Genomic DNA, 27,420 nt, shown 5'->3' with positions numbered 1-27,420 from the left:
GTGAAGTTAGCTTTACTGAGCAGGAGGGGAGGGAAGACAGTACTCCAAGAAAGTGGAACGAACAACAGAGTCCAAAGGTAGGGAGGCATGAAAAGCCTGCCTCGTTTGGGAATGGGGAGCGCGCGGTGTGTGCAGTGGGGCATGAGATCCCTTGGGCCTCAGCATGGGCATCGCTTCCTTGGGAAGCCTTCCCTGAGCCCTAGATGGGTTTGGGTCTCCTCGCTGTATGTTCTCAGAGCTCTCTTGTAGTCCTGTCCTAATGCACTTTACGTTTATGTTGCTTGAGAAATCTGTCTCAGCCTGTGAGGTATAAACATGAAATGATGATTAAGACTTAGTAATGTCCATCTTACACTTCAGTCTGATATTTACCTCCTCTAGCCATAGCCCAACTTGTAGTTTCAGGGACTTTCATGGTCCCTCTTCTTTTCAATCCTGGATTGTTGAGATGGGGGTTAGGAGCAAGCGTTTTTTGTTTGTTTTTTGAGACGGAGTTTCACTGTCGCCCAGGATTACAGGCGTGAGCCACCGCGCCCGGCCAAGCATTTTCTTAAGGAACCTCCTGTGCTGAGAGTTAGGGGCCGTAGCAGCTTCACTGGATATTGTGGTCCGTTGGGGTTGAGAACACAACTTTTTTTTTTTTTTGTAAGATAAGAGGTCTCACTTTTGCCACCCAGGCTGGTGCAATCATAGCTTAAGTATTGAATTCCTGGGTTCTCAAGGGATCTTCCTGCCTCAGCCATCCCGAGTAGCTGGGACTATAGGTGAGTGCCCGACACCACACTCATTTAATTTGTTCATTTTTGGTAGAGACAGGGCTCTCAACATCTTGCCTGAGCTGGTCTCGAACTCCTGGGCTCAGGTGATCCTCCAGTCTCAGCCTCCCAAAGTGCTGGGATTACAGACATGTGCCACCTCACCTGGCCGAAAAGAAGCTTTATCTGAGAAATGTGAGTCCTCTTAAATTATCAGGCCCAGATCGCTGGGTGCAGTGTTGGTGTTTGCAACCAGCCTGGGCAATATTGCCAGACACAGTCTCTACAAAAATATAAAAATACAGCGGGCGTGGTGGCTCACGCCTGTAATCCCAGCACTTTGGGAGGCTGAGGCAGATGGATCACCTGAGGTCGGGTGTTCAAGACCAGCCTGACCAACATGAAGAAACCCCGTTTCTACTAAAAATACAAAATTAGCTGGGCATGGTGGCAGATGCCTGGCAGGAGAATCACTTGAACCAGGGTTGCTGTGAGCCGAGATAGTGCCATTGCACTCCAACCTGGGCAACAAAAGCTAAACTCCATCTCAAAAAGAAAAAAAAAAGCCAGGCATAGTGATGTGTACTTGTAGTGCTAGGATCTCACCATTGCACTCCAGCCTGAGCCACAGAACAAGACCCTGCCTCTTAAAAAAAAAAGAAAAATTAAAAAATTAAAAAATAAATTTTTTTTTTTTTTGAGACGGAGTCTTGCTCTTTCGCCCAGGCTGGAGTGTAGTGGCTGGATCTCAGCTCACTGCAAGCTCCGCCTCCCGAGTTTACACCATTCTCCTGCCTCAGCCTCTCCAGTAGCTGGGACTACACGTGCCCGCCACCTCGGCCGGCTCGTTTTTTGTATTTTTTTTTTTTTAGTAGAGATGGGGTTTCACCACGTTAGCCAGGATGGTCTCGATCTCCTGACCTCGTGATCCACCCGTCTTGGCCTCCCAAAGTGCTGGGATTACAGGCTTGAGCCACCGCGCCCGCCCTATAAATAAATCTTTAAAAATTAAAAATAAATAGGCCCAGCGAGGCATTACAATGACAGAATCAGCCAGGTTCAGTGGCTCACGCCTGTAATCCCAGTACTTTGGGAGGCCAAGGCAGGCAGAAAGTCAGGAGAATAGCCTGGCCATCATGTTGAAACCTCATCTCTACTAAAACTACAAACAATAGCTGGGCGTGGTGGTGCGTGCCTGTAATCCCAATGATTTGGGAGGCTGAGGCAGGAAAATCACTTGAACCTGGGAGGCAGAGGTTGCAGTGAGTCAAGATTGTGCCACTGGCCTCCAGCCAGGGCAACAGAGTGAGACTCGGTCTCAAAAAAAAAAAAAAAAAAGGAATAAAATGACAGGATCACATCCTACACCTCCCTCCTTTGAGCTAGGTAATCATCTCTTGACACTGTTTGCTGTTGCCACACAAGTAGCTATAAATTAACCTAATAATGTTGTACTGGACACTCTAACACATACCCTATAGTTTAACAATATATAGTTAGTCAATAGCTTATGTTATTTTAATGTAAATTCTTGGTAAATAACTCAGGAACTGCCTCTTCTTTTCCTATAAAAATCCACTTGTAACTGCTACTAATCAGAGTGTCTATTTAGGGCAACTTGAATCTATGCTCCTGGGTTGCAATCCTCAAGCTTATAATAAACTCTCTACTTGTAGTCATTTTGCCTCAGCTTCTTCCTTATAGGTTGACAGGAGATTTGGGGGCTGTCATTCTGGCTGATGTCCTTAGTCTCATGACATTTTCCTCTTTGCCTTACATCTCATCCCATGGCGACCGCCAGCAAGTCAGTAGCCACGATTTCTCCTACTTTCCACAGTCCAGTCTCATAGGGAAGGTTGGCCCCATTTCTGTGTCCCTCAAATTTGAAGAGTGGTTCTTGCCACATAACTGCTATACACTTTCTCACCATACCACACCTCTCCCCACCCACCCCCAACACCTACAACAGTAAACAGTGCTTAGTATACCTATGATGAATATTTGTGGAATGAATGAGAGAGGACCCTGCCCTCACAGATTTTACATTCTGTTTGGAGAACCAGACAATAACAAATTCAGTACACACATAGGAACTCACAGTTTGTGGTAAGGGCTATGAAGGGAAGAAACCTACCAACTGCATCAAGGAGCTACTTCAGACGGACAAATAGGAAGGAGTAATTTAGGTGAGTAGTGATAGTGGCTTGGGCTAGGAAACAGCATCAGAGACAGAGAGAGGTGGTGTACCTTTGGTGGTGGAATTGGTGATTGATTAAATGGGGGTGGAGGGAGAATGAAGGAGAGGAAGAAATGAAGACTTCTAAATTTTGACCTGAGCAACTAGATGAATGTTGGTATCATTTACTGAGATGGGAAAGACTGGAAAGGCATGAATCTAAGCTCCATTTTGAACATGTTAAGTTTAACCATTACAGATCCACATTAATATATCAAATAGGCAATTGGACTAGGCACGGTGGCTCATTCCTGTAATCTCAGCACTTTGGGAAGCTGAGACTAGAGGAGGATCACTTGAGCCCAGGAGTTAAAGAGCAACCTGGGCAACATAGTAAGACCCCATCTCTACAAAAAATTAAAACATTAGTGGGGTGTGGGTGGCACACACTTGTAGTCCTAGTTACTCTGGAGGCTGAGGTGGGAGGATCACTGGAGCCCAGGAGTCTGAGGCTGCAGTGAGCTATGATTGCACCACTGTACTCCAGCCTGGATGACAGGAAAAAAAAATAAAAAAAGGCAATTGGATAGATAGGTTTTAGATTTCAGAAGAGAGAGTTCTGGGGATATAAACTTAGGAGCCTCTGCATATCGATGGTGTTTAAAGCCATGGGATTAGGGGTGGTTTGGAAAAGAGGCTTAGGTCTGAGCTGTGGGGCCTAAGATTTAAAATTCAAGTTGAGAAGGATGAGTCTATAAGGGAGGGCTGAGAAGGAGTAGCCAGAAGGGCCTGAGGAAAACCAGGAGAGTAGGAAATACTGGAAGGCAAGAAAGGAGAGTATTTTGAGATGGAGCAGCTGACAACATTCAGAACCCAACCAATGGCCAAGATGAAATAACCTGAAGCTGGCGTGGTGGCTCACACCTGTAATCCCAGCACTTTGGGAGGCTGAGGCGGGTGGATCGCCTGAGGTCAGGAGTTTGAGACCAGCCTGACCAATATGGCGAAACCCCATCTCTACTAAAAATATAAAAATTAGCCGGGCATGGCGGCATGTGCTTATAATCCCAGCTACTCGGAGGCTGAGGCAGGGGAATCGCTTGAACCCGGAAGGTGGAGGTTGCAGTGAGCAGAGATCACTCTACTGCACTCCAGCCTGGGCGACAATCTGAATGCCAACCTACTGTTTTTTTCTGGATCTCATCTGTAGGCTTGGGCTCTGGGGCACTTCTCAGCTTACTAGCAGTTCTCTGCTTCTATTCCACTAAACTTGAATCTATCTTCGAAAATGGAAACTGGGCCAGGCATGGTGGCTCACACCTGTAATCTCAGCACTTTGGGAGGCAGAGGTGGGCAAATTGCTTGAGCTCAGAAGTTCGAGACCAGCCTGAGCAATGTGGTGAAACTCTGTCTCTACCAAAAATGCAAAAAATTAGCCAGGCATGGTGGTGCGCACCTGTGGTCCCAGCTACTTGGGAGCCTGGGGTGGGAGGATCACCTGGACCTGGGAGGTAGAGGTTGCAGTGAGCTGAGATTGTGAGACCCAGTCTCAAACAAAAGAAAAACAAGTGTCTCCATACCTATGTAATTGTATACACACATTCACCATGTCCTTTCCTCCACTATTATTTACTGAAGGCCTATTATGTGCCAGGCCTCAAGAATAAGATGGTGAAGAAAAAAACCCTAGTCCAGGCACTCAGGGAGCCCTCAGGAACTTACAGGGTATAGGAGAAGACAAGTAAATAATTACCCAAGTAAGTATATGGTTACAAACTGAGAAGTGCCATAAAGGAAAAGCAGAAGGCATCATGAGAGCCTGTCACAGCCTGCACAATCCTTTGCTTGGATTATGCATAACATGCACAGCATCCAACCCTTCACATACAACTCTTTTTTTTTTTTTTTTGAGACGGAGTCTTGCTCTGTCGCCCAGGCTGGAGCGCAGTGGCGCAATCAATCTCAGCTCACTGCCGGCTCTGCCTCCCAGGTTCACACCATTCTCTTGCCTCAGCCTCCCAAGTAGCTGGGACTACAGGCGCCCGCCACCACACCTGGCTAATTTTTTGTATTTTTAGTAGAGACAGGGTTTCACCGTGTTAGCCAGGATGGTCTGGATCTCCTGACCTTGCGATCCGCCCGCCTCAGCCTCCCAAAGTGCTGGGATTGCAGGCGTGAGCCACCACACCCAGCCCACATATAGGCCTCTTTACTGTGCCCAAAGGCCACTGCTGACAGACTTGAGGGATTGAGTCTAGTCTCAGTCCTGCTACAAACTCACTGAGTGACCTTGAGCAAGTTTCCCTTCTCTGAGCCTGCTTCTTCTATAAAATGGAGAGTTAAGACTAGATCACATGTTCTTTTTTTTTTTTTTTTTTGAGACAGAGTCTCACTTCATTGCCCAGGCTGGAGTGCAGTGGTGCCATCTCAGCTCACTGCAACCTCCGCTTTCCACTTCAGGCGATTCTCTGGCCTCAGCCTCCCAAGCAGCTGGGATTACAAGCATGTGCCACCATGCCCAGCTAATTTTGTATTTTTAGTAGAGACTGGGTTTCACTATGTTGGCCAGACTGGTCTTGAACTCCTGACCTCAAGTGATCCACCCACCTCAGCCTTCCAAAGTGCTGGGATTACAGGCATGAGCGCTGCACTCACTCTAGATCACAGGTTCTTAACTTAGGACCCTTAGATGAGCTAAAGGGATACAAAAATGCATGGGAATTCTTGCATTTTTTTTTTCTTCTCGATAATGGGCCCACAGCTTTTATCAGATCTTTATGCTGACGACTCAAAGAAACCCAAGGACCCAAGGAGCAGATGGCTCTTTGATGATATAAGCAGGGAACACAGATGATAAAACAATGGACGCTAAAAGTGAGTTTTTGCTTCTTGGACAACATATCCCTCCCCTTGACTTTGTCATGAGGGAGGAGAAGGCCTGATACTCCCCTATGGATGGTGAAATTTAGTCACCACATAATGGTGACCCAGAAAAAGGAGGAGAGGAACCTACCATTGGTGGGTCCCTCTGCAGGAGCAGAACACAGAATAAAGAAAGAGTGGGAACACACAAAGTCCGTGTCATCCTTTGTGCCATCTGCCTCATGGTGACCTGCGCTGGGTCCACTCCATCTCATTCCCCCATCATTCCTGGCTGGGGTATGGACACAAAAAAATATTTATCTATACTGGAGGCAAGGTTGGAATGTTGACACAAAGGAACTTTCATTAGAAACTAAAGGGAGGGGCTGTGCACGGTGGCTCACGCCTGGAACCAGCACTTTGGGATGCACAGGCAGGCAGATCACGAGGTCAGGAGTTCGAGACCAGCCTGGCCACCATGGCGAAAACTCTGTCTCTACTAAAAATACAAAAATAAGCCGGGCATAGCAGCGCACGCCTGTAATCCCAGCTGTTCGGGAAGCTGACGCAGGAGAATTGCTTGAACCCAGGAAGCGGAGGCTGCAGTAAAGCCGAGATCTGGCCACTGCACTCTAGCCTGGGCGAAAGAGAGAGATTCCATCTCAAAAAAAAAAAAAAAAAAAAAAAGAAGAAGAAGAAAAAAAGTAAAGGGAGCCCCCTCAAAAGAAAGCACTTTGAGATTAACTAAAAAGTCTGTAAATTAGAAATCTGTGATTCAACTTGTAAGAATGTCAGCTAAAAAACAGCTTGCTTGGCACAGTCTTTGGGACATCAGTGTCCTGTCCTTCCTTCCTTGTCTCCTCTCAGGCTGTGTGGGAGGGAGATTCATGTGGGGGCCTGAGGTTCGGTGGGTTTCCAACCATTCCAGAGCCTATGTCTCAGTCTCATGCCAAGGTATGGCCAACTATGGAAAAGAAAGCCACTTTCTTGGGGATCTAAAAGGCTGCAGGTGCATGAGTTAGGGGTTGTGTAGTATTTGTAGGTGGGAGGGACAAAAGGCAGAGACGGCAGCCTGTGCATAGCCATTGTGTTTTATTAGATCTGGTATAGTTCTTACTTTACAAAATATATAGAAGAGCCCAAAATGCAAAGCAGTCAACAGTCTTCTGATGGGGAAGGGGGCTCTCTGGGGGCCCTCCCCTCAGATTCTGGCTGACTGGGAGGGTAAGCTGAATGGGACGAGCAGGTGTGCTAAGGGATGGCAGCATGGCTGGGGTGCTGACAATGGGGTTGGAACCTGGGTCCTATGGTCCCTGCCCTCTGAGTGTGCTAAGGGGCATCTCTGGGTAGATTGAGTAGAGCAAGAGGAGACTCTAGGGAACTGAGGAGGTTATCTGGGGGGTTGGGGAGAGCCCGGGTTGATTGAAGATCCTAGTGAATGCCCCCACACTGGGTTCAGATGCTATGCCTGCCTCCCTCCTTCCCTCTCCCTTCTAAGGCATCCACTGTGGGGAGTGATAGGCCCCAAGTTCAGGAAGGTCCCAAGTCTATAGAGAACATGGGAAACAAAAACTCAAGTCACAGCCCTCAAAACAGGGACGATGAGCAGGGAGGGTGGGATGAAACTTTGGCAGGCATCAGCCAGGACATCTCCTATCCACATTCCCCTGCCACAACCACCACCAACACATGCAGGAAGGAAGGAGAGGAAGCAATGCCAGGGATATGCCAGATATCTAGCCCCAGGCTCTCCATGGATATCGAGGAGGGTATGGAAAATATCTGGGGCATTTCCAAGGAGACAAGGTCTTCTGCAAAGCCTGGAAACTTATATTTTGATGGCCTGTGGTAGCAGACCTGTGGAACTTGGAGCTATAACCTGGTATGCCTGAGCAATCACATTGTGTCCAGGCCTTTCTATTCTCAACCCCAGCCACCTCCTAGGACCTATCCATTGACTCAGGCCCAAGATTTCTCCCCTATACATTCTTGTCCCCCTCCCACAGGGCTCTCAAAGGCTGGTCTGAGAAGCCAGCCAGTGCCAAGAATGGAGCATTCTCTCTGAGAAGGGAGTTTTAGGGGAAATGTTTATGAAGTCAGGAATGGGGGAAGCACCATAGCAGGAGACATCTGTCTAGTGTGTTTCTAGAGTGGGGGTAGGAGGTGGGGAACCACTCAGTTCCTACAGGAGGGGCACTCTCAACACTGGGTGTCAGGCAGGAAGCGGGTGAGAGCTGGTGGGAGTTGGGAACACCCCCCAAGATGCACTCTGCCCACTCTCTGGCCCCTTCAGCTCCAGAGATCTGGACTACTGAATCCCCAAGCTCTTGGATCCCTCCAGCCCCCAGGGAGGCCTAGGACAAGGATAGACCTGGGAAGAGAAGGGTGAGGTCCACCTGGACTAGGGTTAGAGCATGGTCCCCCCAGGAAACACTGACCCCCTCTCCTGGGGGCTAGATGACATTGTCAAAGAGCTGCATGGACCTCATGATGTTCTCATCCTGTGGCCATGGTGTGAGCGAGGCAGATTGAAGAGACAGAAAGAGAAGGAGCTTATCAGAGACAGGGAGAGGGACACTGAGTCACAGATGGGGACATTCAAAGGCACAGAGGAAGGAGATGCCCAGAGAGACCTGAGGTAGGGAAGGGGTAAGCCTCCCACAAAGGAATAGGATTGAAATGTGGGGGTGAGATGGGGAGGTGGTATTCTGCCCAAAGAAGTTTTTCCCTACATTACTAAATCAGGCCTGAGTCCAGGTCAGGGTAATGTCGAGGGCAGGGAGCTGTACCTTTTGACAAGACTCAATGAATTCCTCAATGGTCACCACGCCATCCTTGTTTCTGTCCATCTTCTGCAAGAAGGTGGTCAGGCAGGGAGAACAGGAGGGATGGGCAAGAGAGGCAGACAGAAGTCAGGTGAGTTCCCTGCTGGTTCTTGGTCTCCTTCTCTTCACTCCAGGGCCCTCCAGCCTACCCAGTCCCAAGTACCTGGAAGAAGTTCTCCACATGTTCCCTTGGGGCCTCCTCCCGGAGTGCGGGGTATGTGTACTTGCCCATCATGTCATAGATGGACTTCATGATGTCAAGCATTTCCTGTTAGGCCAAGAGACAAGAGGATGCTTCCTCAGAGCCTCCAGCCTCCCTTGATCCCTTGCTTGTGGGCATATATGGGTCATATTTCCCTCCCATCACCCTCTGCACACCACCCCCATCAGTGCCACAGCCCCCCAGCCCTTCAGTTGCCCTGCACCTCCTTGGTGATGCAGCCGTCCTTGTTGAGGTCATACAAGTTGAAGGCCCAATTAAGCCTGTCATCTACAGTTCCCCGAAGAATCACGGACAAACCAGCCACAAAGTCCTGGGAAGGAGGCAGGAGGGAGCTGTGTCTTCAGGTACTCTTCACCCAACCCCTTCCCTGGGTTTGGCCTGGAGATCCTGGCCCTGAAGTCCAGGAAACAGGCTTCCCTGGCCCACCTCGCCCAGCTCACCTCAAAACTGACCGAGCCATCATGGTTGGTGTCAAAGGCATTGAAGAGAAAAGTGGCATAGGTGCTGGAGTCTGCAGGGTGAGTGTGGAGAAGTTGGCTTCCACACAGGAGAGGACTTCCTCCTTCTATGGAGCTCCCCATACCCCCCATCACCTTGGCATTCCCAGCCCCTCCAGAATCCCTCCCTCCCTCAGCCTAGAGAAGGACAGCTGCTGCCCTTTGCGCCTTGTCCCCTCACCTCCTTGAGGAAAGAACTGGGAGTAAATTTGCTTGAAGTTCTCCTCATTGACAATTCCGCTCGGACATTCCTGGAAGGAGAGAGGGCACCAGGCTGAGGGCAGAGACAAAATCCCCTTCTATTCACCACCCCCACCCTCCATGGCCCAAGACTCCCAGGGAGGGGGATAATCTTCAAGCCTCCAGAGGACTCACCACGTGGCTCATGTGATGGGAGGCAAGACTTCTTTCCCAGTGCACAAATAAAAAACATGGAACGAAACTGACAGTCTACAGGCGCCGCTTCCGTTCCGGCCCCGCCCCAGAACCTCCAGCTAGAAGTTCAGTCTCAGGGCCTTGCCTCCCTTCCACCCAGCACCTCAAGCATCCAAGCCATGCTTTCTGGGAAGCTGTGGACCGGCTTGGGTCCTCCTGTTCCCACCCTGAGTTTGGCCTCGCCTTGCACTCACGTTCTTGAAGCCCCGGTACAGGACCTGCAACTCCTTGCGCGTGAATTTGGTTTGCTCCTGCAGCTGCTCCAGACCCTCAGGCCGGTGACACACGGTGGACAATTCAAATTCATCCTCCACGCTGTCTGCGGAGTGGTGAGGACAGCTGCGCCTCAGGCCCGGCCTCCGCGACCCATCTTCAAATCACTGACCCATTCACCCCCTCCCCGCCCCCGGTCCCATCCGATGCTAGAGACCAGGCTGCCAGTTCCCTAGGCCCCGAGCCGAGAACACTGAGGCAAGGAGAAAAGATGCTGGCTATCTTCGAGGTCTATCAGCAGTTCAAGGCCTGGCCTGGCCCCAGAGCCGGGGATCCGACTCAGTGCTCGCCCCTGGGCCCTGGATCCCTGTTTGGAGGGGAAGGCCCCCAGCTGCATCTTCGTTTCAGAAAGGAAGGAGTGGGAAAAGCGCGTTCAAGAGGGGGCGTCTAAGGGTCGGAGCTCCGGGCCTTCGAGGACCAACTCAGATCCGCCCAGCCCCGGCCTTGCCCCGCCCAACCCCCTCCCCTCGCCCAGCCCAGCCCCATCTATCCCAGCCATGCCTAAGCCATGCCCCGCCCAGCTCAGCCAACCTACATCCAGACCCCACCCCCGACCCCAACTCAGTCCCGCCCCGGCCCCAATATCCAGCCCCCAGGCAAGAGCCCCCCACCCCAAGATGGCAAAGCCGCCCTGCCCCGCCCCGCCCCGCCCCCACCAGGAGCGTAAGTCACCTGGGTCCAGCAGGCGGGGTCTGTGGGGGCGGAGGGAGGCTGGGGCGGCTAATGCTGAAGGGAGCGAACTGTCACCGAGAAAGCGGAAGACCCGGCCAACTGCAGACACACACCTGGCCCCTCACACTCAGAGCAAACCTCACACCCTAGCCCGCGCGAAGGCACACCCAACCAGCACAGACACACACGAAACGGACCCATGCACACAAGCTTGCGGGACTCACGCCTGTCCTTTTCCGACCCACGTGTGGGACCCATCTATGTTCAACACAACAGCACGCTCAAATAACTACAGGGCGGGCCTTTATGGTTTGCAAAATGCAGTATGATCCTACGAGGTAGGCAAGGCCCAACTAAGGAAATGGAGACCTAGAGACAAAGCGAGGTCACTCAACTCGAGATCACTCAGCAGGGGACCAGGCTGGGATAGAAAACCCAAATACCCTGGTGTCTGAAGGAGGGCAGGCGCCATCCTCTACACCTGTCACCATCCTGTCGGGGCATAGGCAACACACATCAGAGTTCCAAAATACAGTGGGGAAGGGGGCGGCCGCACGGAGTTGAAGACACTAACCCAGCTAAGCCACATACGGACCCTCACGGTCGCCTGGTCTCGCCACAGCTACACAGGCTCAGGCCTCAGCCCGGTCACACTGGTCACACCCACACTCTCGGGTCCCACAGCTTTGCGGGAGCAGTGACACCCACACACGCTCGGGCCCCGCCCCCAACTGACCACGCCCACACACGCTAGCTTCAGTCGCATATGAGCACGGCAGCCACGCCCCCTTATGCTGCAGCCCAGCCAGCACCCACCCCCCGCCCCCACCACGCTGGTCATGCGCCCCCCAACACACACACACACACACACACACACACACACACACATACGCAGGCCTGGGGCACCCCCCTCCTCCACACGCAGGACTGGGGCACGTCTCCTCCTCAACACACACGCGGGCCTGGGGCATGCCCTCCACACACACGCAGGGCTGGGGCACACCCCCACACACACACAGGCCTGGAGCACGCGCGCACACACACGCAGGCCTGTGGCATGCCCCACCCCCACACACGCAGACCTGGGGCACACCCTCCCCCCCACATACACACATGCAGGCCTGGAGCACGCGTACACACGCAGGCCTGGGGCACACGTGCACACACACGCGTAGGCCTGGGGCACGCGCGCGCGCACACGCACACACACGCACGCACACATCGGGCCCCGCCCCCGGAAGCACATGAGAGGCACTTGCTTTCACTGACTGAGGGCAGGGCTTGGGGCCCGCAGCAAGGCAGCAGCTTGAGGAATCGCTGCTTCAGCGCTTTTTTAGTGGGCCCTGGAGGGTGGCCTGGGAAGAGAGAAGACCCCGGGAAGGCGCATTAACTCCCATTGTCCCTCTGTTCCCTGTCCCCTCCCCACCAGTCACAAATCAACCCCATCTGGGGATGGGGCTGGGGGAGGAATTAAGGGGGAGGAAAGGAATGGCAAGGGTGGTTGGAATTGGGTTAGGGGAGCCCAGTGGGTCCATAGAGGTGAGGCTTAGGCACTTTGTTTAATGGGACGTGGTGGATGACAGCAAGGCAGCAAGGATGAGGTGGCAGTGGCCTCAGTGTCTTTGCTGACCTAGTACCCTTGGCTCAAGTGCCATGGCTGGACCTCTTAGGATGATGTCCAACTCAAGGATTGCCTGGGTAAGAACACCTCTCTCATACACATACCTATAGTGACAGGCGTGTATAGTGACATGTAGAGCAATACATCACAGTCATGGGTGCCAGTGACAGCTTGAAATCCAGTAATTCACACCTGATGGTCTAATATGTATGCTCCAACACACACACACACACACACACACTATGAACTGCTACTCCTTAACAAACAAATACAAATGTGACCTAAGTAAAACAGGGTGCACACACATGGAGACCCATACAGGCCATCTCACATACAGCATGATCAAACCACACAAGAACACACAATGCCTCTGGGACATCATGACCCGTGAGTCTACAAAGAACACTATGACATTGTGACCTTATAACATGATACATATCAAGGTTGTCATGACACTTACCCATATCACACTGTGCCCTGGGTCCCCATGGCATCCAGATATCTAAGGCTTACCTCAATACCTCACCCACAGAGGCTTCATTTTTCCTGGGTACACCCACTTTTCTTTCCTATAACCCCTCCTCATTCCAAGGTGCCCAGAATCTTTCTGCCAAAGGGCAGGGTTCCTCATCAGCTAACTCATCTACCCTAAACTGCGGCCCCTTCACAGTCTTTTCCAGTATGCTTGCTCTTTGAGGGTGAAATAATAGTAAACTTTGAGGCAATAAGAGATCTTGAAGGGGGTATACTGGTTTATTGTGGGGCTATCCAGGGCCCACTGATCATGGCCCTTCCCTTCTTCTCCCCTTATTTCTGCACATTTTCTACAGCTCTAATTGCACCCCCAGAGGACCCTCAGTGTTACTCTGTGTGTGTGTGTGTGTGTATCTGTGTGTCTGTGTGTCTCCCAGCTGCACTGCATCCAGATTCCTAGGTCAGAGCCCACTGGATCTGACACAGTGGCTAAAGCCGGCCTCAGTCCATTCCTGAAGGGGTCCAACTTCCTTTAAAGGTTACTCCCTCTCCATATACCCCACCCTCCCAATCCAGGCTTCACCCTCCAGACCAGGCCCCCTTACCAGGAGGTAGCTGGGTGAGTAACCACCTCCTCTACTTCAACACATCCTTACCTCCCTCCCACCCCAGAAGCCATGGAGAGGTGGGAGGGAGGTGGTGGGCCAGGCAGGGGGATCGATGGTGGCCTGGCCTCCGGCCCAGGGCTCCATTAGCCTGGACTCTGGTTTCCCGAAGCCGGATTGCGCCTGGAGCCTCCAATGGTGTAGTCGCCCAACTCGGGGTGGCTCTCCTGCCCCCCACCCCAGCCCCCTATCTGTTTCCAAGCCTCTGTCTCCTCTAAAGGTGAGAAGAGAATGGCTGCCTTCAGCCCAAAGCGCCTGGGATTCCCAGATGCCCCCTCTTTCCCCTTTCCCATCTAAAATGAATGGCAAGTTAGAACTCAATCAATTTCACCTTTTCCAGATTGAATGAGAACAAGCTCAGCCCAGCTGTCCCAGTTCATCTAGGTCCAGCTCCCTGTTCCCCACTCCACCCTAATAAATGCAGCAGAGGATGGAGGGTGAGCTAAGAGTTTTCTGCTCTTACTGAACCCTAGAGCAGGCAATTCATGCACCTTCTCTTGTTCCCAGCTTCCTTCATATTTTTCCAGTTCTTCCAGGTATCTACCCTGCAGTCCTCCGTCATGGTTCTAGTCTGTCTTCCTGTCCCTGGTGGCACTGGGGAACAGCCATGCTATGGAGTTACACAGTTCTAGCTGTGAAGAGGAGGGGGAGGTCAAAACTCCCAAGGGGGAGGCAGAAGTGCTCTCCTCTCCACCCCAATATTACTCTCCCTACTGACTTTCAGGTGGGGTGGGGAGGGGAGTTGATTTTCCACTCCCAATGTCTAGGCCCTGGAGACCATTCTGTACTTGGATCCTGATAGGAGCCTGGAGAGGCAAGGGGGCTTGGGAAGTAGGGTCCCTGATCTGATCCACTCCTCATCCCCAATCAGAGCTGGGCTATAAATGTCTCCTTCACAATGTTCACACTCTTCCCTCCAGAACCCACCTCCTCCCAAGCCTTGGGTATGGAGCTGGTATATCCTCAGGAAACTCTGGAAACAGCCACATGCACAACCTGATACCCAAACAGGCTCAGCCACACACTGTGCCACTCAGGCCTGGCCACATCCACCTTCTCACAAAGCCACATGCCCTGTCACTCTCACACATACAGTCACATCCCTGTTCCATACACAGGCTCACAGTTACACACTTTGTACTCTCTCACATACAGGAACACAAAGTCACACCCTGTGTCTCTCACACACTGAGCCCACACACCCCATAAGCTACACTGCATGGATGGAGGTGTGGAGAAGATGCACAGGCACCATGGTGGGTCCCTGATTCCAAAAAGGACCCCCCAGAAATCTGGTGTTATCTCAGGATCCCTAGAACCTCCCTCCTCTACTCCAGACACTCCTTCCCTATCTCCAGACCCCTCCTGGTATCCCCCAGGATCCCCTCACCTCCTCATCTCCACACCCCAGTCCTCCCACACTGCACCCCTCATCACCTCCTGACACCTTGTCCCCCAGATTCCCTCCTCCCTCCGTATCTACTCCTCGAGGCCTCCTCTTCACCTCTCCCAGATGTCATATCCCCCAAGCACCCCTACTCACTTCCCAGATCCCTGTCTCATCACTCACCTGCTCATCCCTGCCCCCAGTCATGAAAACAGACAAACACCCTCCCCAGTGCTGTGGGGCAGCTGCCCCACCAGCCAGCAGCTCAGACATGCCAGGACACCTAGATTACCTTCCAAGGAGACAGGCTCAAAGAGGCCAAACTGCTCCAGGACCTTGACAAATAAAGCGAGGACCACGAGCACAGCGACCATCTCCAGCCCTTCCAGGTTCATGGTGGGCCTAGGGCATGGCCCCTACAGGGCCCAGGTTCAGACACGCTGGTTTGCCGCCTCACACCACCTCCCCCTCAGGCTCCCCAGCCTGAGTAGGACTGCCTGCAGCCTCCCTCCCCCTCTTCCTCCTAGGATCTCCTCCCTCTCCCCCATCACCCCGCCTCTGCCCCACAAGCCTCCCAACCACAGCCGCCGCCTCTTCCTCTTTGCAGGGCCACCTCAGCCTTTGAACTGGCACCTCCTCAGGAACCTTTGGTGCAAAGAATATGGAACAGGACAGGATAAGATATGGGCCAGAGGAGGGAGGGGGCAGTGACCCGCCTCTGTCCCTGAGGAGTGCTTCCCCTAGACATCCTGTGGCTACTCTGTGCCAAAGGGAGGGGGCAGAGGGAGGAGCTGAGCTTAGGGAGAAGGCAGGGAAGGGCAGTGTGTATGTGTGTGAGAAACCACCATCTGCACATGTATAAGTAATCAGATGCATGGGTCAGAATATGTTATGGTGGCTAGGTGTTTTCCTGTGTGTATATTCCTATGTTTGTCAGTATGGGAGTGTGTATGTCTCCTCTTATGTGTGTGCTTACACATGACTGTGCACCTGTCACAGAGGTGTGTTTGGCGTACAGTTATGCATTTTGACTCTTGCGTATATGGGTATGTGAGCTGGGTGTCTATGGTCTGCATGTGTGGGAGTGTGTTGAAGTATTTGTGAGCGTGCATGGGGAGTGAGGTTCCTGTGTTTTAGTAGGGTTGTAGGATGTGGGTCTGAAGTTTGTTAGGTGGATGTGTCGTATAATTTGGAGGGTGGGTCTACCATTGTGTCATTGCATTGGCATGGAATTGTATGAGAATAATGGAGGAGAAGGCAGTCACCTCTCCTGCTAGGAGGATACCAGCAATATCGATTTGGTTGCCATAGAGACTGTGAGGAGGGAAGCACTCTCTTCCCACAGGCCACAGACAGTGAAACTGAGGCCCAAGGGATGGGGGGATAAGATACAGTAGCCTAGGCAGAAAAAGGCCACTTAACCCCATCAGGACTCTCTGGGGAGGGGACTTATTGCAGCTGCCTTTGGGGTCAAGAGACCCAAGCTTCTTGGGAAAGGAGGGGGGACTGTGCTGGCTCCTTCTGGCTGGGACTTCATCCAGGAGCAAGCCCTGCCTGCTCCTTGGGAACTGTTATTGAGCTGATGGAGAAGCCCAGCTGCTGTAGGAGGGAAATCTGAACCCTCTAAGGGAGCCACCCCTCCCAGCCAGCATCCCCGGGGTCCCTCCCTCCTCTTCCCTGCCTCTTCTTGGTGGGGTGTGTGTGTGTGTGTGTGTGTGTGTGTGTGTGTGTGTGTATAAAGGGGTGGGGATAGGCCTACAGAGCCAATGAGCCACAAGACTAGGGCCTCTGGGTTAGTAATACCATTACTACCGCTGCTGGCTAACGGTGACTGAGCATTGACTATGTAATAGATAAAGCACTATGTGCTTACAGGCAATGTAACACTGAATTTCACAATAAACCTATGAAGCCTGTACTATTATCCTCATATTACAGGTGGTGAAACTAAGTCAAAGAGAAGTTAAGCAAATCTTCAAGATCAGAGCTTCAATTTTAACCTAGTCTGACTCAGCCTTCACTCTAAACCACCACACTACACTGGCTCCCTTCTTGGAAAGCTGGCCCAGCCGAGAGCCCCAATTTAGGGGGACTGGCCCCAGAAAGAGCCGTCCCTCTTGTCCAGCTCTGGGATGACTGTGTCTCAACCCAATTTGTGGGGTGGGGACTAGTCCCTGAGGCCCCAGTTGAGGTTGCCTGATCTGCAGTTCTATACAGCCACCACTGGGGGGCAGGCGTCCAACCTCACACGGTACCATACCCCTTCCTTCTGCCTGACCTGCCCCATCCAGGGAAGGGGTGGGAAGATGACGCTTCACATAGGCTTTTTTTTTTTTTTTTTTCTTTTTTTTTGAGACAGGGTCTCGCTCTGTCACCCAGACTAAAGTGCGGTGGCGCTAGCGATTCTCGTGCCTCAGCCACCGAGTAGCTGGGATTACAGGCGTGCACCATCACGCCCACCTGATTTTTATATTTTTAAGTAGGGTTTTGTCATGCTGGCCAGGCTGATCTCGAACTCCTAGCCTGAAGTGATCTGCCCCCGTCGGCCTCCCAAAGTGCTGGAATTCCAGGCGTGTGCCACCGCGTCCGGCTTCAAATAGACTTGGCCTGTTCCACTCCTTTCCCCTAGGAAAAAGTCTATTCAGGGACTGCTTGCCATTTGTCACATCTTAGAGGTTACTGATTTACAGATGAAACCAGCAAATACCTCCCTATGACTGTCCAACTTCCACCCCTGGCATTTAACATTCTTCCCTCTACCCTCATTAGGGTACTTTTGTTTCAGCCAGTTTGGCCTCCTTACTGTAGCTCAAACACACCAAACTGTCCTATTTCTGTGTTTTTGCTCTTACCATCTCTGTCAGGGCTGCCCTCCCTTCTGCTTTTCCTCTTACCTATCCGTTAGAGGCAGCTTAAATTCCCTTCCCTTCAGAGCGTCCAGCCTTCAGTGGTCTACCAGTAACCTGTCGTTGCAGTCCTCAAAATTCAGCAGGGAATTCTGTAATGTTATCAGTGGGAACAGTAAAAGGTGTTGTTGTAGCATAGTAAGTGATAGGGTGGACTAGGGTGCCAGACTCCCTGGTTTCAAATCCCAGTTTTGCAACTTGCAATAACTGGATGGGCTCTCAACCTCTGTATGCCTGTTTCCCAACCCATATGGTTGCTGAGGAGGGGAAAATAAAATAATATATGGACAGTTGTTAGAATAACACCTAGCACAGGCCAGGCACAGTGGCTCACATCTGAAATCCCAGCACTTTGGGAGGCCGAGGCAGGAGGATCACTTGAGGTCAGGAGTTCAAGACCATCCTGGCCAACATGGTGAAACTTTGTCTCTACTATAAATACAAAAATTAGCCAGAGATGGTGGCACACATGCTTGTAATCCCAGCTACTCGAGAGGCTGAGGCAGGATAATCGCTTGAGCTGGGGAAGCAGGGGTTACAGTAAGCTGAGATCATGCCACTGCACTCTAGCCTGTGTGACAGAGCAAGACTCCACCTCAGGAAAAAAAAAAAAGAAAAAAGAGTAATACTTAGCACAGAGTAACTACTGAATAAGTGTCTGCCACCATTATTATTAACAGCATAACACTCCCCCTTACATTTCTATAGCTCTTAATAGTTCATAAAGCATTTCCACAAAGACTATTATCTCGATGGCTTCTCATAACAACCCCATGAGATGGGCAGTGAATAGTATTGTACCCATTTTACTAAAGAGGTAAATGAGGTGCAGAGAGGTAAAGGGCCTTGCTTGAGGTCACCCAACTAACAGGATATGAAGCAGAGATTTGAACCCAGATTTCTCTGTATCAGTCTTGTTTCCTCAAATACATTCCAACCTCCTGGGAGAGCGAAGATGTTAAAAGAAAAACACACAAACAAAAAAAACCTGGACCTACACAAAGTGAGTGCCAGGCTCTGAGCTAGTGCTTGTGCAATGAAGGTGAACCAAATATGCTCTCACTGGGTAGGGAGAGACAGCCCCACTGAGAGAACTCTAAGGAATCTACTCATTCAAAAAATATTTGTAGGATGCCTATAGGTGATAGGAGCTGTTATAGGCAGGTTATGAAATTAGTTATAGCAAAAGCTTCTTAACTGGGAGGTCAGGCTCAAATATCAACTGTCCACCTTAACAAAGAGATCAACATTTGGCCAGGCACAGTGGGTGGCTCACGCCTGTAATCCTAGCACTTGGGAGGCTGAGGAGGTTGGATCATGAGTCCCAGACCAGCCTGGGCAACATGGCGAAACTCCGCTTCTATAAAAAATTAGCCTGGGCTGGGTGAGGTGGCTCATGCCTGTAATCCCAGCACTCTGGGAGGTCGAGGCAGGTGGATCACGAGGTCAGGAGTTCGAGACCAGCCTGGCCAAAATGGTGAAACCCCATCTCTACCAAAAATACAAAAATTAGCCGGGCATGGTGGCACACACCTGTAATCCCAGCTACTTGGGAGGCTGAGTCTGGAGAATTGCTTGAACCTGGGAGGCGGAGGTTGCAGTGAGCCGAGATCACGCCACTGCACTCCAGCCTGGGCAACAGAGCGAGACTCTTTCTCAAAAAAAAAAAAAAATTAGCCTGGCATGGTGGCGCACACCTACAGTCCCAGCTACTTGGGAGGCTGAGGTGGGAGTTCAAGGCTACAGTGAGCCATGATCATGCCACTGTACTTCAGCCTAGATGACAAAGTGAGACCCCATCTCAAAGAAATAAACAAAGAGATAATATTTATCCAATATTTATTTCGTGTCCTCGATACTTTACATGTAGTATCTCACTTAGTCCTCATAATAAACCTGAGAGGTAGGATCTATTATTCCTGTTTTTACAGCTGACATGGTCAGAGTGAGTGGTAGTATATCTATCTTGCAGATGAAGGAATTGAAGCTCCCCACCATTATAAGCTCCCTGCTTATCTTGGGAAAAAAGAGTGATCTTTTTCCCAAGATAACAGCTGACATGCTAATAAAGAATGAGTTTGGCTGGGCGCACTGGCTCACGCCTATAATCCCAACACTTTGGGAGGCCGAGGCGGGTGGATCACAAGGTCAGGAGTTCAAGACCAGCCTGACAAACATGGCGAAACCCCGTCTCTACTAAAAATATAAAAATTAGCCAAGCGTGGTGGCGCTTGCCTGTAATCCCAGCTACTCGGGAGGCTGAGGCAGGAGAATTGCTTGAACCCAGGAGGCGGAGGTTGCAGTGAGCCAAGATCACGCCACTTCACTCCAGTCTGACTGACAGAGCAAAACTCTGTCAATAATAATAATAATAATAATGAGTTTAACCAGAGTCAGTGATCTGTCAGCTCCCTCAGGCAGTCTCTCCAGTATGTGTGGGGTGTCAAGGAATCCTAGGGCCTACAGCTTAGTTTAGGTAAGGGAGTTATGGGTAATAAAATTAAAAAGGGTCAGATTCCATGAAATCTTGAATGCCAAGCCAGACTATTTGAATGGAAAGGGGCCCCACAACAGCACCTCCTTGCTCCCTGCTGCTGATAACTTGCAGTCAGTTGCCTTGGCCCTGGCCCCTCCTTTTCCTAATTCCCACTCTCAACTCTCAGAGACCTTGACCCAACCCCGCCAGGACTCATGGTCCTAGATCAGCCAGGCATCCCGTGGTCGAGTCTGTCGGGAGTGAAAGAGCGAGTTGTTTTCCAGGCTCTCTCTTCTCCCCACTCAGAGAATTCTCAAGTCCTCAGGTTCCGTGAGAAACTTGCCAAATCCATCCTCCCCAAGCATCCCTGTGCCACGAATTTAGCTCTTCACTCAAAGTAAAATCTCAATGGAAGCAATTTGGCAGAGTGGGAACTCAAGGGAAAACTATCTCGAGGCATGAGGTGGGCCTTCCCCATATCCCTCATGTCTTACCACAGAGATATTCCTATCATTTAGTTATTTATCTCCCCCAGTTCAAATGTGAGTAACACCGCCTTGTGGGGGAACCCACTCTATGCAACTGTCCCACCTTCCCCAGTCTACCTTTGTCCCACCCCCCACTGCCACTGTTAACCCGGCCAGTGAGGACCTCAAAGCCCTTCTCTCAGTCCCCCAGACCCACACCATTCCTAGCTAGGCCAAAGACACTGCAGCCCCCAGTTGCATTGGGTGATTAATGACCTCCCTAGACGTTGGGGCTATTTTGGGTCCTGGAAGTCATGCCTACAATGACTGAGAGCTGGCCCTGCCTGGCTCCAGCCATCTGTCACTGGAGACAGGCCCAAGCAGGGGGCTTGGAGGTTGTATGCTCCCCAGAAGATTTCCAGGTATGGTTCTGGCTAAGGACCATCCATCTACCCTCCTTCTGGGGGATAGATGGCAAGGAGAGGCCACAGGCCCTACCTATACTCCAGGGGCTCAAGTGGATACCCATGGAGAGAGCCAGAAAATGACAGATCTCAGAATGCCACAGGACCAGGTTGTTTTGGTCTGTTTGAGGCCAGGTGCAGAGGGGATGTTGGGTTCTGTGGGCCCTGCCCAAGCAGTCATAAGGAAACACACCTCAGCAGTGCCATGGGATACACACAATTCACACCTCATACACTCCACAAATCTCACACCAAGGTACAACCTCACAAAGGCTACACAACTAACTTAGAGACTCAGGAACCCTCAACACAATCCTAAAGTACAGAACTCCAGGTACACACAGTCTCAGTGTCACAGAATCCCAGTGATCACAACCCCACGGAGACACAGACTCAGCCATGCATAGCCCAGTGATGCACAACTTAGTAATGCACAATCCCATTAATACACACTCCGAGAGAGAGAAAATAGAGACACACAATCCTTAAGCCACACAAGTCTACCCGTCCCACATCATGCATGAACTCACTAGCTGAGTTCATGTCGGTCTAGGCCCATCTCAGGGTTTTTTCCTTCTGGACACTGACCCTTCATCTTAAGACCCCTTCAGCCAAGAAATGCAGGAAATAGCTGAACCTTTTCCCTGATCTGCCGCAAGCCTCCTCCTTTCATCCCTGGGAGGCGCCCTGCTCCTCACTTGAGGCCCCCTCCTCTGCCTTCAGTGAGAAGCCCTGCCCCCTCCACCATTGTGAGGGACCTCGATGCCCCTCTCCTTTGAAGACAGCGCTTTGAAGAGCGCTGTCTTCCTCCTACTCTGTAAGGAGGACCATCCCCTGCTCCGCTTCTGTCCGGGATCTTGCCTGGGAAGCTCTTTTCTTGGAGGGATGTTGCTCCCTCCATCTATGTGAGGGGCCCTTCCCTCCCTACCTCTGCGGAGCTCCTACCCCACTTCGCTCACTCTTTGAAGGATCCTGCCCCTCCCTTCCCTTCCTCATACCTGGGGACAGCGACCCAGTCACCAGCTGGTAGAGAGATCGCGCTGCCTGCCCCAGCGGGCTCCGGCACCTGCGAGGGCATCGGTTCATGGTTTGGCGGAGAGCTCTGCGTCCAAGCTCCGCCCCCAGGGCCCGGGGCGGTCCGGTCTCCGCCCTCACCCGAGTGGGCCCTGCGTGGGCGGCGCGGGAGGGCCGGCCCGGCAGGCATAGGATTGAAACCCTGGAGACTTCCCATGTGCTCCTGGCCGCCTGAGAGGAGCTCACCCTGGCCCCATCATGTGAAGCATCCGCCCCCCAAAGTTCCTGGACTAGGGGGGCAGGGAGGGGTGGCGCGGACTCAGCCTTCTCAGAGAGCATTTTTCTGGGTTCTGGCGGGGAGGCCAGGCAAGTACATGTGGGTTTTGAGAAAAGAGCTGGATGGGGAATGAACCGTATCTTTTATTGCCTCCTTTCAGCCCCCCTTTCTCCGCCTGTCGCACTCCTCCCCGCACCCTGCACCCTGCCCCCACCATTTTGGCATAAAGAGCCGAAGGAGTAAGAGGACAGAGTTGTCATGGCAACTCCCCACACTTCCACACTTTCTGGACCAATGGAAGACAAGACAGGAGGAAGGAGAGGAGGCCAGTGTATTGAGGTGGCAAAGAAGAGGCGGCAGAGTTGTGTCCCACTGTTTTCTGTCTCCCGGCTCCAAATTCCTTGCTCTCACAACTGTTTCTATTTGCGTTTGTCTCGGTGCGGCAGGTTTACAGACTCTACCACCATACGCTGGCTACAGCCGAATGCTTCGAGAAGAGCCCCACCCCCACCCCCACCCCCCCACTTCGGTCCCACTGCGCCCCTTTCCCGGACTCTGGACTCATCCCTATCAGGTTACACTCCAAGTAAACCCTTCCAGGACCCTCTAACGCCTTCAAATTCCTGGGAAAGCCTACGGGAGAGATATAGTCCCGCTCTTTCGACTGGGATCCTGCATATTTGTTTGAAAACCATACTTTTAAGTGGTGGGAATGACCTCCTAACTCTGGGCAAATCTTATCCACTTGACGGCGACCACCATCGCGAAGCAGCTCCGTGCGCATGGCTCCTCGCAGCCACACGGGGGCACCCCCGCCCCGGGAACAATACTCAGGGCCGGAGGGACTCCAAGGAGAGATCCCAGTTCGGGGACCGAGCTCAGGACTGGCCAGTCAGGTTCCAACCCTCTCCGCATCTTCTCTTGGCCTTTCTCTCTTCCACTCAGACAGGGCCGCCGCTAAACGTAGCCTTTCCCCTCGGAACCGCACTGCCCAGCGGCCCCACTGGGCTGGGAAGACCCGAGGGATTAGACAGGGGTCCGGGTGGGGCTCGGACTGTGTTTTGTTTTGTTTTGTTTTCCTAAAGAGTCTCCCAGCTCCGTTTTGAGCTTTGGGTTGGGAGTGGGGAAGCAAAACGGTCGAAGGTACCCAGGATGCCCTGAGGTGTAACTTTCCAGCTGCCTCCCTGCAAGCCTGATGGGCCAGGATGACGGGAGCTGGAGACTACCCTAAATCTGATCCCAGGAATCCCACCTGCAGGCAAGGGAAGGCGAGGCCTGGCGCGCGCTTCAGCACCGCGGACAACGACTCCCCTTCGTGCTTCAGCTTAGGCATCTCGCAGCACTCAGAGCTTGGCGCCGCCGCCCGCCCAGAGTCTTCGTTAACACTGGCGTCCCAACCTGATTTGTCTCCCACTATAAAATAAGCCGCCCTTCGAGATGAGAGCTCCTGGTAGTCCTATGTCTACTTTCCAAGTCCTGTGCGGAGCTATCTACAGGTAGGCTGCTGTAGACCCGTACCACGATTCTTGACGCTTGTCAACATTTGACCTTTCCATTTCCCTTGGGAGGCAGGCAGGCAGCCAGGAAGTAACATTCTCTTTTACAGATGAGAAAGGTGAGGCCAAGAAAACAAAAGTCACATAGTTGGTACACTTCTATTCCTGACTGACCTGAGGCAGGGCATCTCCAAATACAAACGCTTCCGCCACCCAGTCTCATTCAAATAGCTAAGTGCGGAAGGGATGGTTCCATTAAGCAGGAGAACCCCTTAAAGCTGGAAGCAAACACTGACTTAATGTGATGGTATTGAAGGCCCCTAGGCCCTTACTACTCTCAAGAATTCTAAGATGGAGGTGGAAACAGAATTCATGGAAGTGCTGGACAGCGGGCCCTTTGGATTCCATCCAGCTCTGAGGGGCATCTGGCATGCTCTCTCATCTGGGGCCAGCCTGAGTGGCTCCCCTGATCCTGACTAGGGCCTTCCCAGGAACAGTGATGGGGGGTGGGGGTAGGCACATGTTCAAGGCACCTCATCCTAGTCCCCTCCCCCTTCCCAGGTCTCAATCTCACTCCCCTCAGGAAGGACAAGGATCATGGCTTCCCTCCACCTCCCCAGCTTTGTTTTGGCCTCAGGGAGACAGCCTCCCTCCTCCCACTCTGCTGGCTTTCTAGAGCAGGCTGCACAATGAGAGACACAAACACACACATGGAAATGTACGGAGGGTGACACAGTCACCTACACAAACACATGGCTCTTCCTACCAAACCCAGGAACATGCACATGCACAGATGTACTGGTCTCACATACCTCCCCATGTGGGAAAGAGAGGATGCCCAGGCAGCCAAGTGGTTTGGGGGGACATACAGGACATCACATGGAACTTCCCAAGCCTAGAGCTTCTAGCTCTGGCTCTGGAGGAGAAGCAAGAGGATGTGTTTTCCTGGGGTTTGAGTGAAGTTCTGAAAGGTTTGTTGGGGGTTGAAGGATTCAGTTGTAAGAATAATCTGAGTACATGATTTGGTGTGGGAAGAGAGGGCTGACCCAGCACTAACTAAAGCCTTCCTACAGGGGCTAGGTGCTAGAGCCATAAGGTCTCTTGGAAACCAGGCTGGGCAGCTGAACACTAGAGTCCCTCCTTGGGTCCACCTGGGCTATTTGCGGAAAACTTGGTGAAGCAGTGGGGTGTACTAAAGACCCCTATCTGTACCAGGAAGCCGGAGAGGCAGCAAGGATGAGACACGTCACAGACACTCACAGAGCCCTGCTGCAGACATCACCACATGAAAGTACACAACTAGCACCAAACACTAATCTCACAATCACAAAACACAACACAACCTACTTTAACAAATGCTTGCCCAGAGGGCTTATGGTCATGAAGTCTACAAAGAGACAAGCCACCCTAAAGTGGAGCCCTGACACACTCTGGTAGTTACACACCACTTCATACAGAATTACACACTCAAAACACATCATTGCACATATAACAGAGACACATGGTCAAAACAACTTCATCAGTACAGCCAGGGTCCTATGCAACCTCAAACATCTGACGAGACCATACAGTTGCACTGCCACATACAATCACACTCACCCTAGCTGTCACCAAGCCCAGGGCACATGGCAACCAGCTGTGGGAGGCGCGCGCGCGCGCGCACACACACACACACACACACACACACAGAATGACAGGCGCTCACACACGTAACACCTCCCACTCCAGATACCCTCCCAGCCCTGTGTCACATACGCCCACACCTGCTGCCTCTCCACACCTGCCTCTTCTGTTCCTCCCCAACCCCTGCGGGACCCAAGGCTTTGAACCCCAGTGTCCTGCCGCCCAGACCTGCCAGAAGAGTGCCTGGGAATGGGGCAGAGTGTGGGTGCGGGCCAGGTCGGGGTCGGAGAGGCGGAAGGGTGTGGAGGAAGCCACCCTCCCTCCCGCGACCCCCACGTCACTGACTCACCCGTGAGCTGGTCGTAGGATCCGTCCAGGTCTCGGGAATCGGACAAACTCTCCTTGCGGCCCTGGCCCCGCATGGCCCCCGGCGCCCCGCTCCCGCCCGGTCCGTGGGAGGGGGCGCCGGGTGGCCGGGATAGGGCGCTCACACGGCGCCCCCTGGCGGCCTAGTGCACTGTCGGGGCTGGGGGAGTTCGGGTTGAGGCTGTCTGAGAAAGGGCCCGGGGTCTGAGGTCTACCCGGGGGTCCTGGAGCAGGAGAGGGAACACTAGGCAGCAGGTGAGCGCAGAGCCGGAGGCAGAGCGGAGCTGAGCGCGGAGCCGAGCCGAGCCGCCTCTCTCCTCCCGCCCCCTCCCCGCGGCTGTCACCGCCGCCTCCCCCCTTTGGCGCTGCCGGGATTGGCTCCCCCTACCCCCGCCCCCACCCTTGCAGCCCGGGGGAGGCACCCGGTGAAAGGGTGAACTGCAAAGTGCGGGGAAGGAGACTAGCTCCCCAGCAATCTGCCCCTAAACCAAAAGTCACGGGGCTTGTTGGGGGGAGGGTGGAGAAGAGCGCGGTAAGAGCGCGGGACAGAAGAGCCACACTGTCCCTAATTCTCAGGCACCCCTAATTCTCAGGCACCCCTTCTCCCTTCCCCCTTCGTCAACACAGTTCTGGCTGAGGCAGAGCCTGGGGTATCATCTCTGAGTCCCCGCTCCGTTTGCCTCCATGTCAGCCTCTATTTTCTCTGTTGTTCCTCCTCCCATGTATGCGTCTCTTGTGGTCCCAGACAGTCCCCACCGTGCTTAAAGCAGGATAGGGATGCAAAGGAAGAGTCAACCCAGCCTCTAATATTAGCAGGCTCATCGTGAGCCAATGGACTACTATTTCGTCTTCTCTCAAGTTCCAGAAGGACCCCAACTCTCACCCACTCCACAACCCCGTCTCTGGAACCTATTCACTCTCAGGGTGCCTCCTTCACTGATCTAATGACCCCCAATAGACCGACTAGGAAGATAAAAAAACTAGTGAACCATGTCAGTTTCTCAGACATCCTTGCTCTTTTGTTCCTCCCCTGCAGCAACTTTTCTGCCCTTCTCTTTTGTCACCTGTCCTGTCCTAGATTCCTTGTTTTCCAGCAGATTTGGGGAGCGACTGACAGGTTTGGGGATCCAAGTCAAGATACACAGTAGGAAAGAAATGCCCTTGTTATGAAACCCCTTCTTTAAGATTAGCTCCTTTTCCAAAGGCAGGGCTAGCACAGAAGCTGGGCTCCCTCATCTCCCAGGAATGGATCCTGAATGTTTGAGCTCCACAGGTCTGACCTTCCTCAGGATGCTTCTGGGCTCCGCACCCAAAAGCCCCCCAACCCCTTGCTATGAGGATGAGCGGCCCTTGTCTGGTGGGTCTGAAGGAGTGACCTGTTAAGACCAAAAACTTTAAAGTGACTCAAGCACACTTAATTTCTTCAATTAGCTTTAATTTCTAACCACTTGATTTAATCAATCCAG

The 27,420-nt window shown here is 52.3% G+C and overlaps 1 protein-coding gene across 11 annotated transcripts; it reads right to left on the bottom strand.

Annotated features, from left to right (window-relative positions):
- Positions 1-12: 12 nt before the first annotated feature.
- On the bottom strand, positions 13-26,280 carry LOC105478363 (potassium voltage-gated channel interacting protein 2). 11 transcript variants are annotated; one of them, XM_011735549.3, is made up of 10 exons: positions 25,938-26,280; positions 11,978-12,073; positions 10,719-10,772; positions 9,968-10,092; positions 9,520-9,589; positions 9,282-9,352; positions 9,044-9,151; positions 8,782-8,886; positions 8,583-8,645; positions 13-300 (listed from the first exon to the last, which is right to left on the bottom strand). In XM_011735549.3, exons 1-10 carry the CDS (start codon positions 26,008-26,010, stop codon positions 13-15), a joined length of 1,053 nt encoding a protein of 350 aa, XP_011733851.1. In that variant the 5' UTR covers positions 26,011-26,280. The 11 variants fall into 11 exon arrangements, with proteins under 11 accessions (XP_011733851.1, XP_070925337.1, XP_011733858.1 ...); XM_071069236.1 differs by lacking the exon at positions 25,938-26,280 and adding an exon at positions 9,714-9,741 and having other exon boundaries at positions 11,978-12,060; XM_011735564.3 differs by lacking the exon at positions 13-300 and adding an exon at positions 6,869-8,294 and having other exon boundaries at positions 10,719-10,817; positions 25,938-26,278.
- Between the last annotated feature and the right edge of the window lie 1,140 nt (positions 26,281-27,420).

The sequence above is a fragment of the Macaca nemestrina genome, chromosome 9 (genome assembly GCF_043159975.1).
Source record: "Macaca nemestrina isolate mMacNem1 chromosome 9, mMacNem.hap1, whole genome shotgun sequence".
NCBI lineage: Eukaryota > Metazoa > Chordata > Mammalia > Primates > Cercopithecidae > Macaca > Macaca nemestrina.
Note: the sequence above shows the minus strand (reverse complement) of the source record. Positions and strands in the feature narration are given on the sequence as shown.

Coding starts and splice junctions, on each gene's coding strand:
- LOC105478363 (XM_011735548.3), bottom strand. CDS start 22,531: ATGCTCTCTGAGAAGGCTGAGTCCGCGCCACCCCTCCCTGCCCCCCTA. Junction 9,353..9,519: donor CCAGTTCTTTCCTCAAGGAG/GTGAGGGGACAA, acceptor CTCACCCTGCAG/ACTCCAGCACCTATGCCACT. Junction 301..8,582: donor TCATTGAGTCTTGTCAAAAG/GTACAGCTCCCT, acceptor TATACCTCACAG/GCTGAGACAGATTTCTCAAG.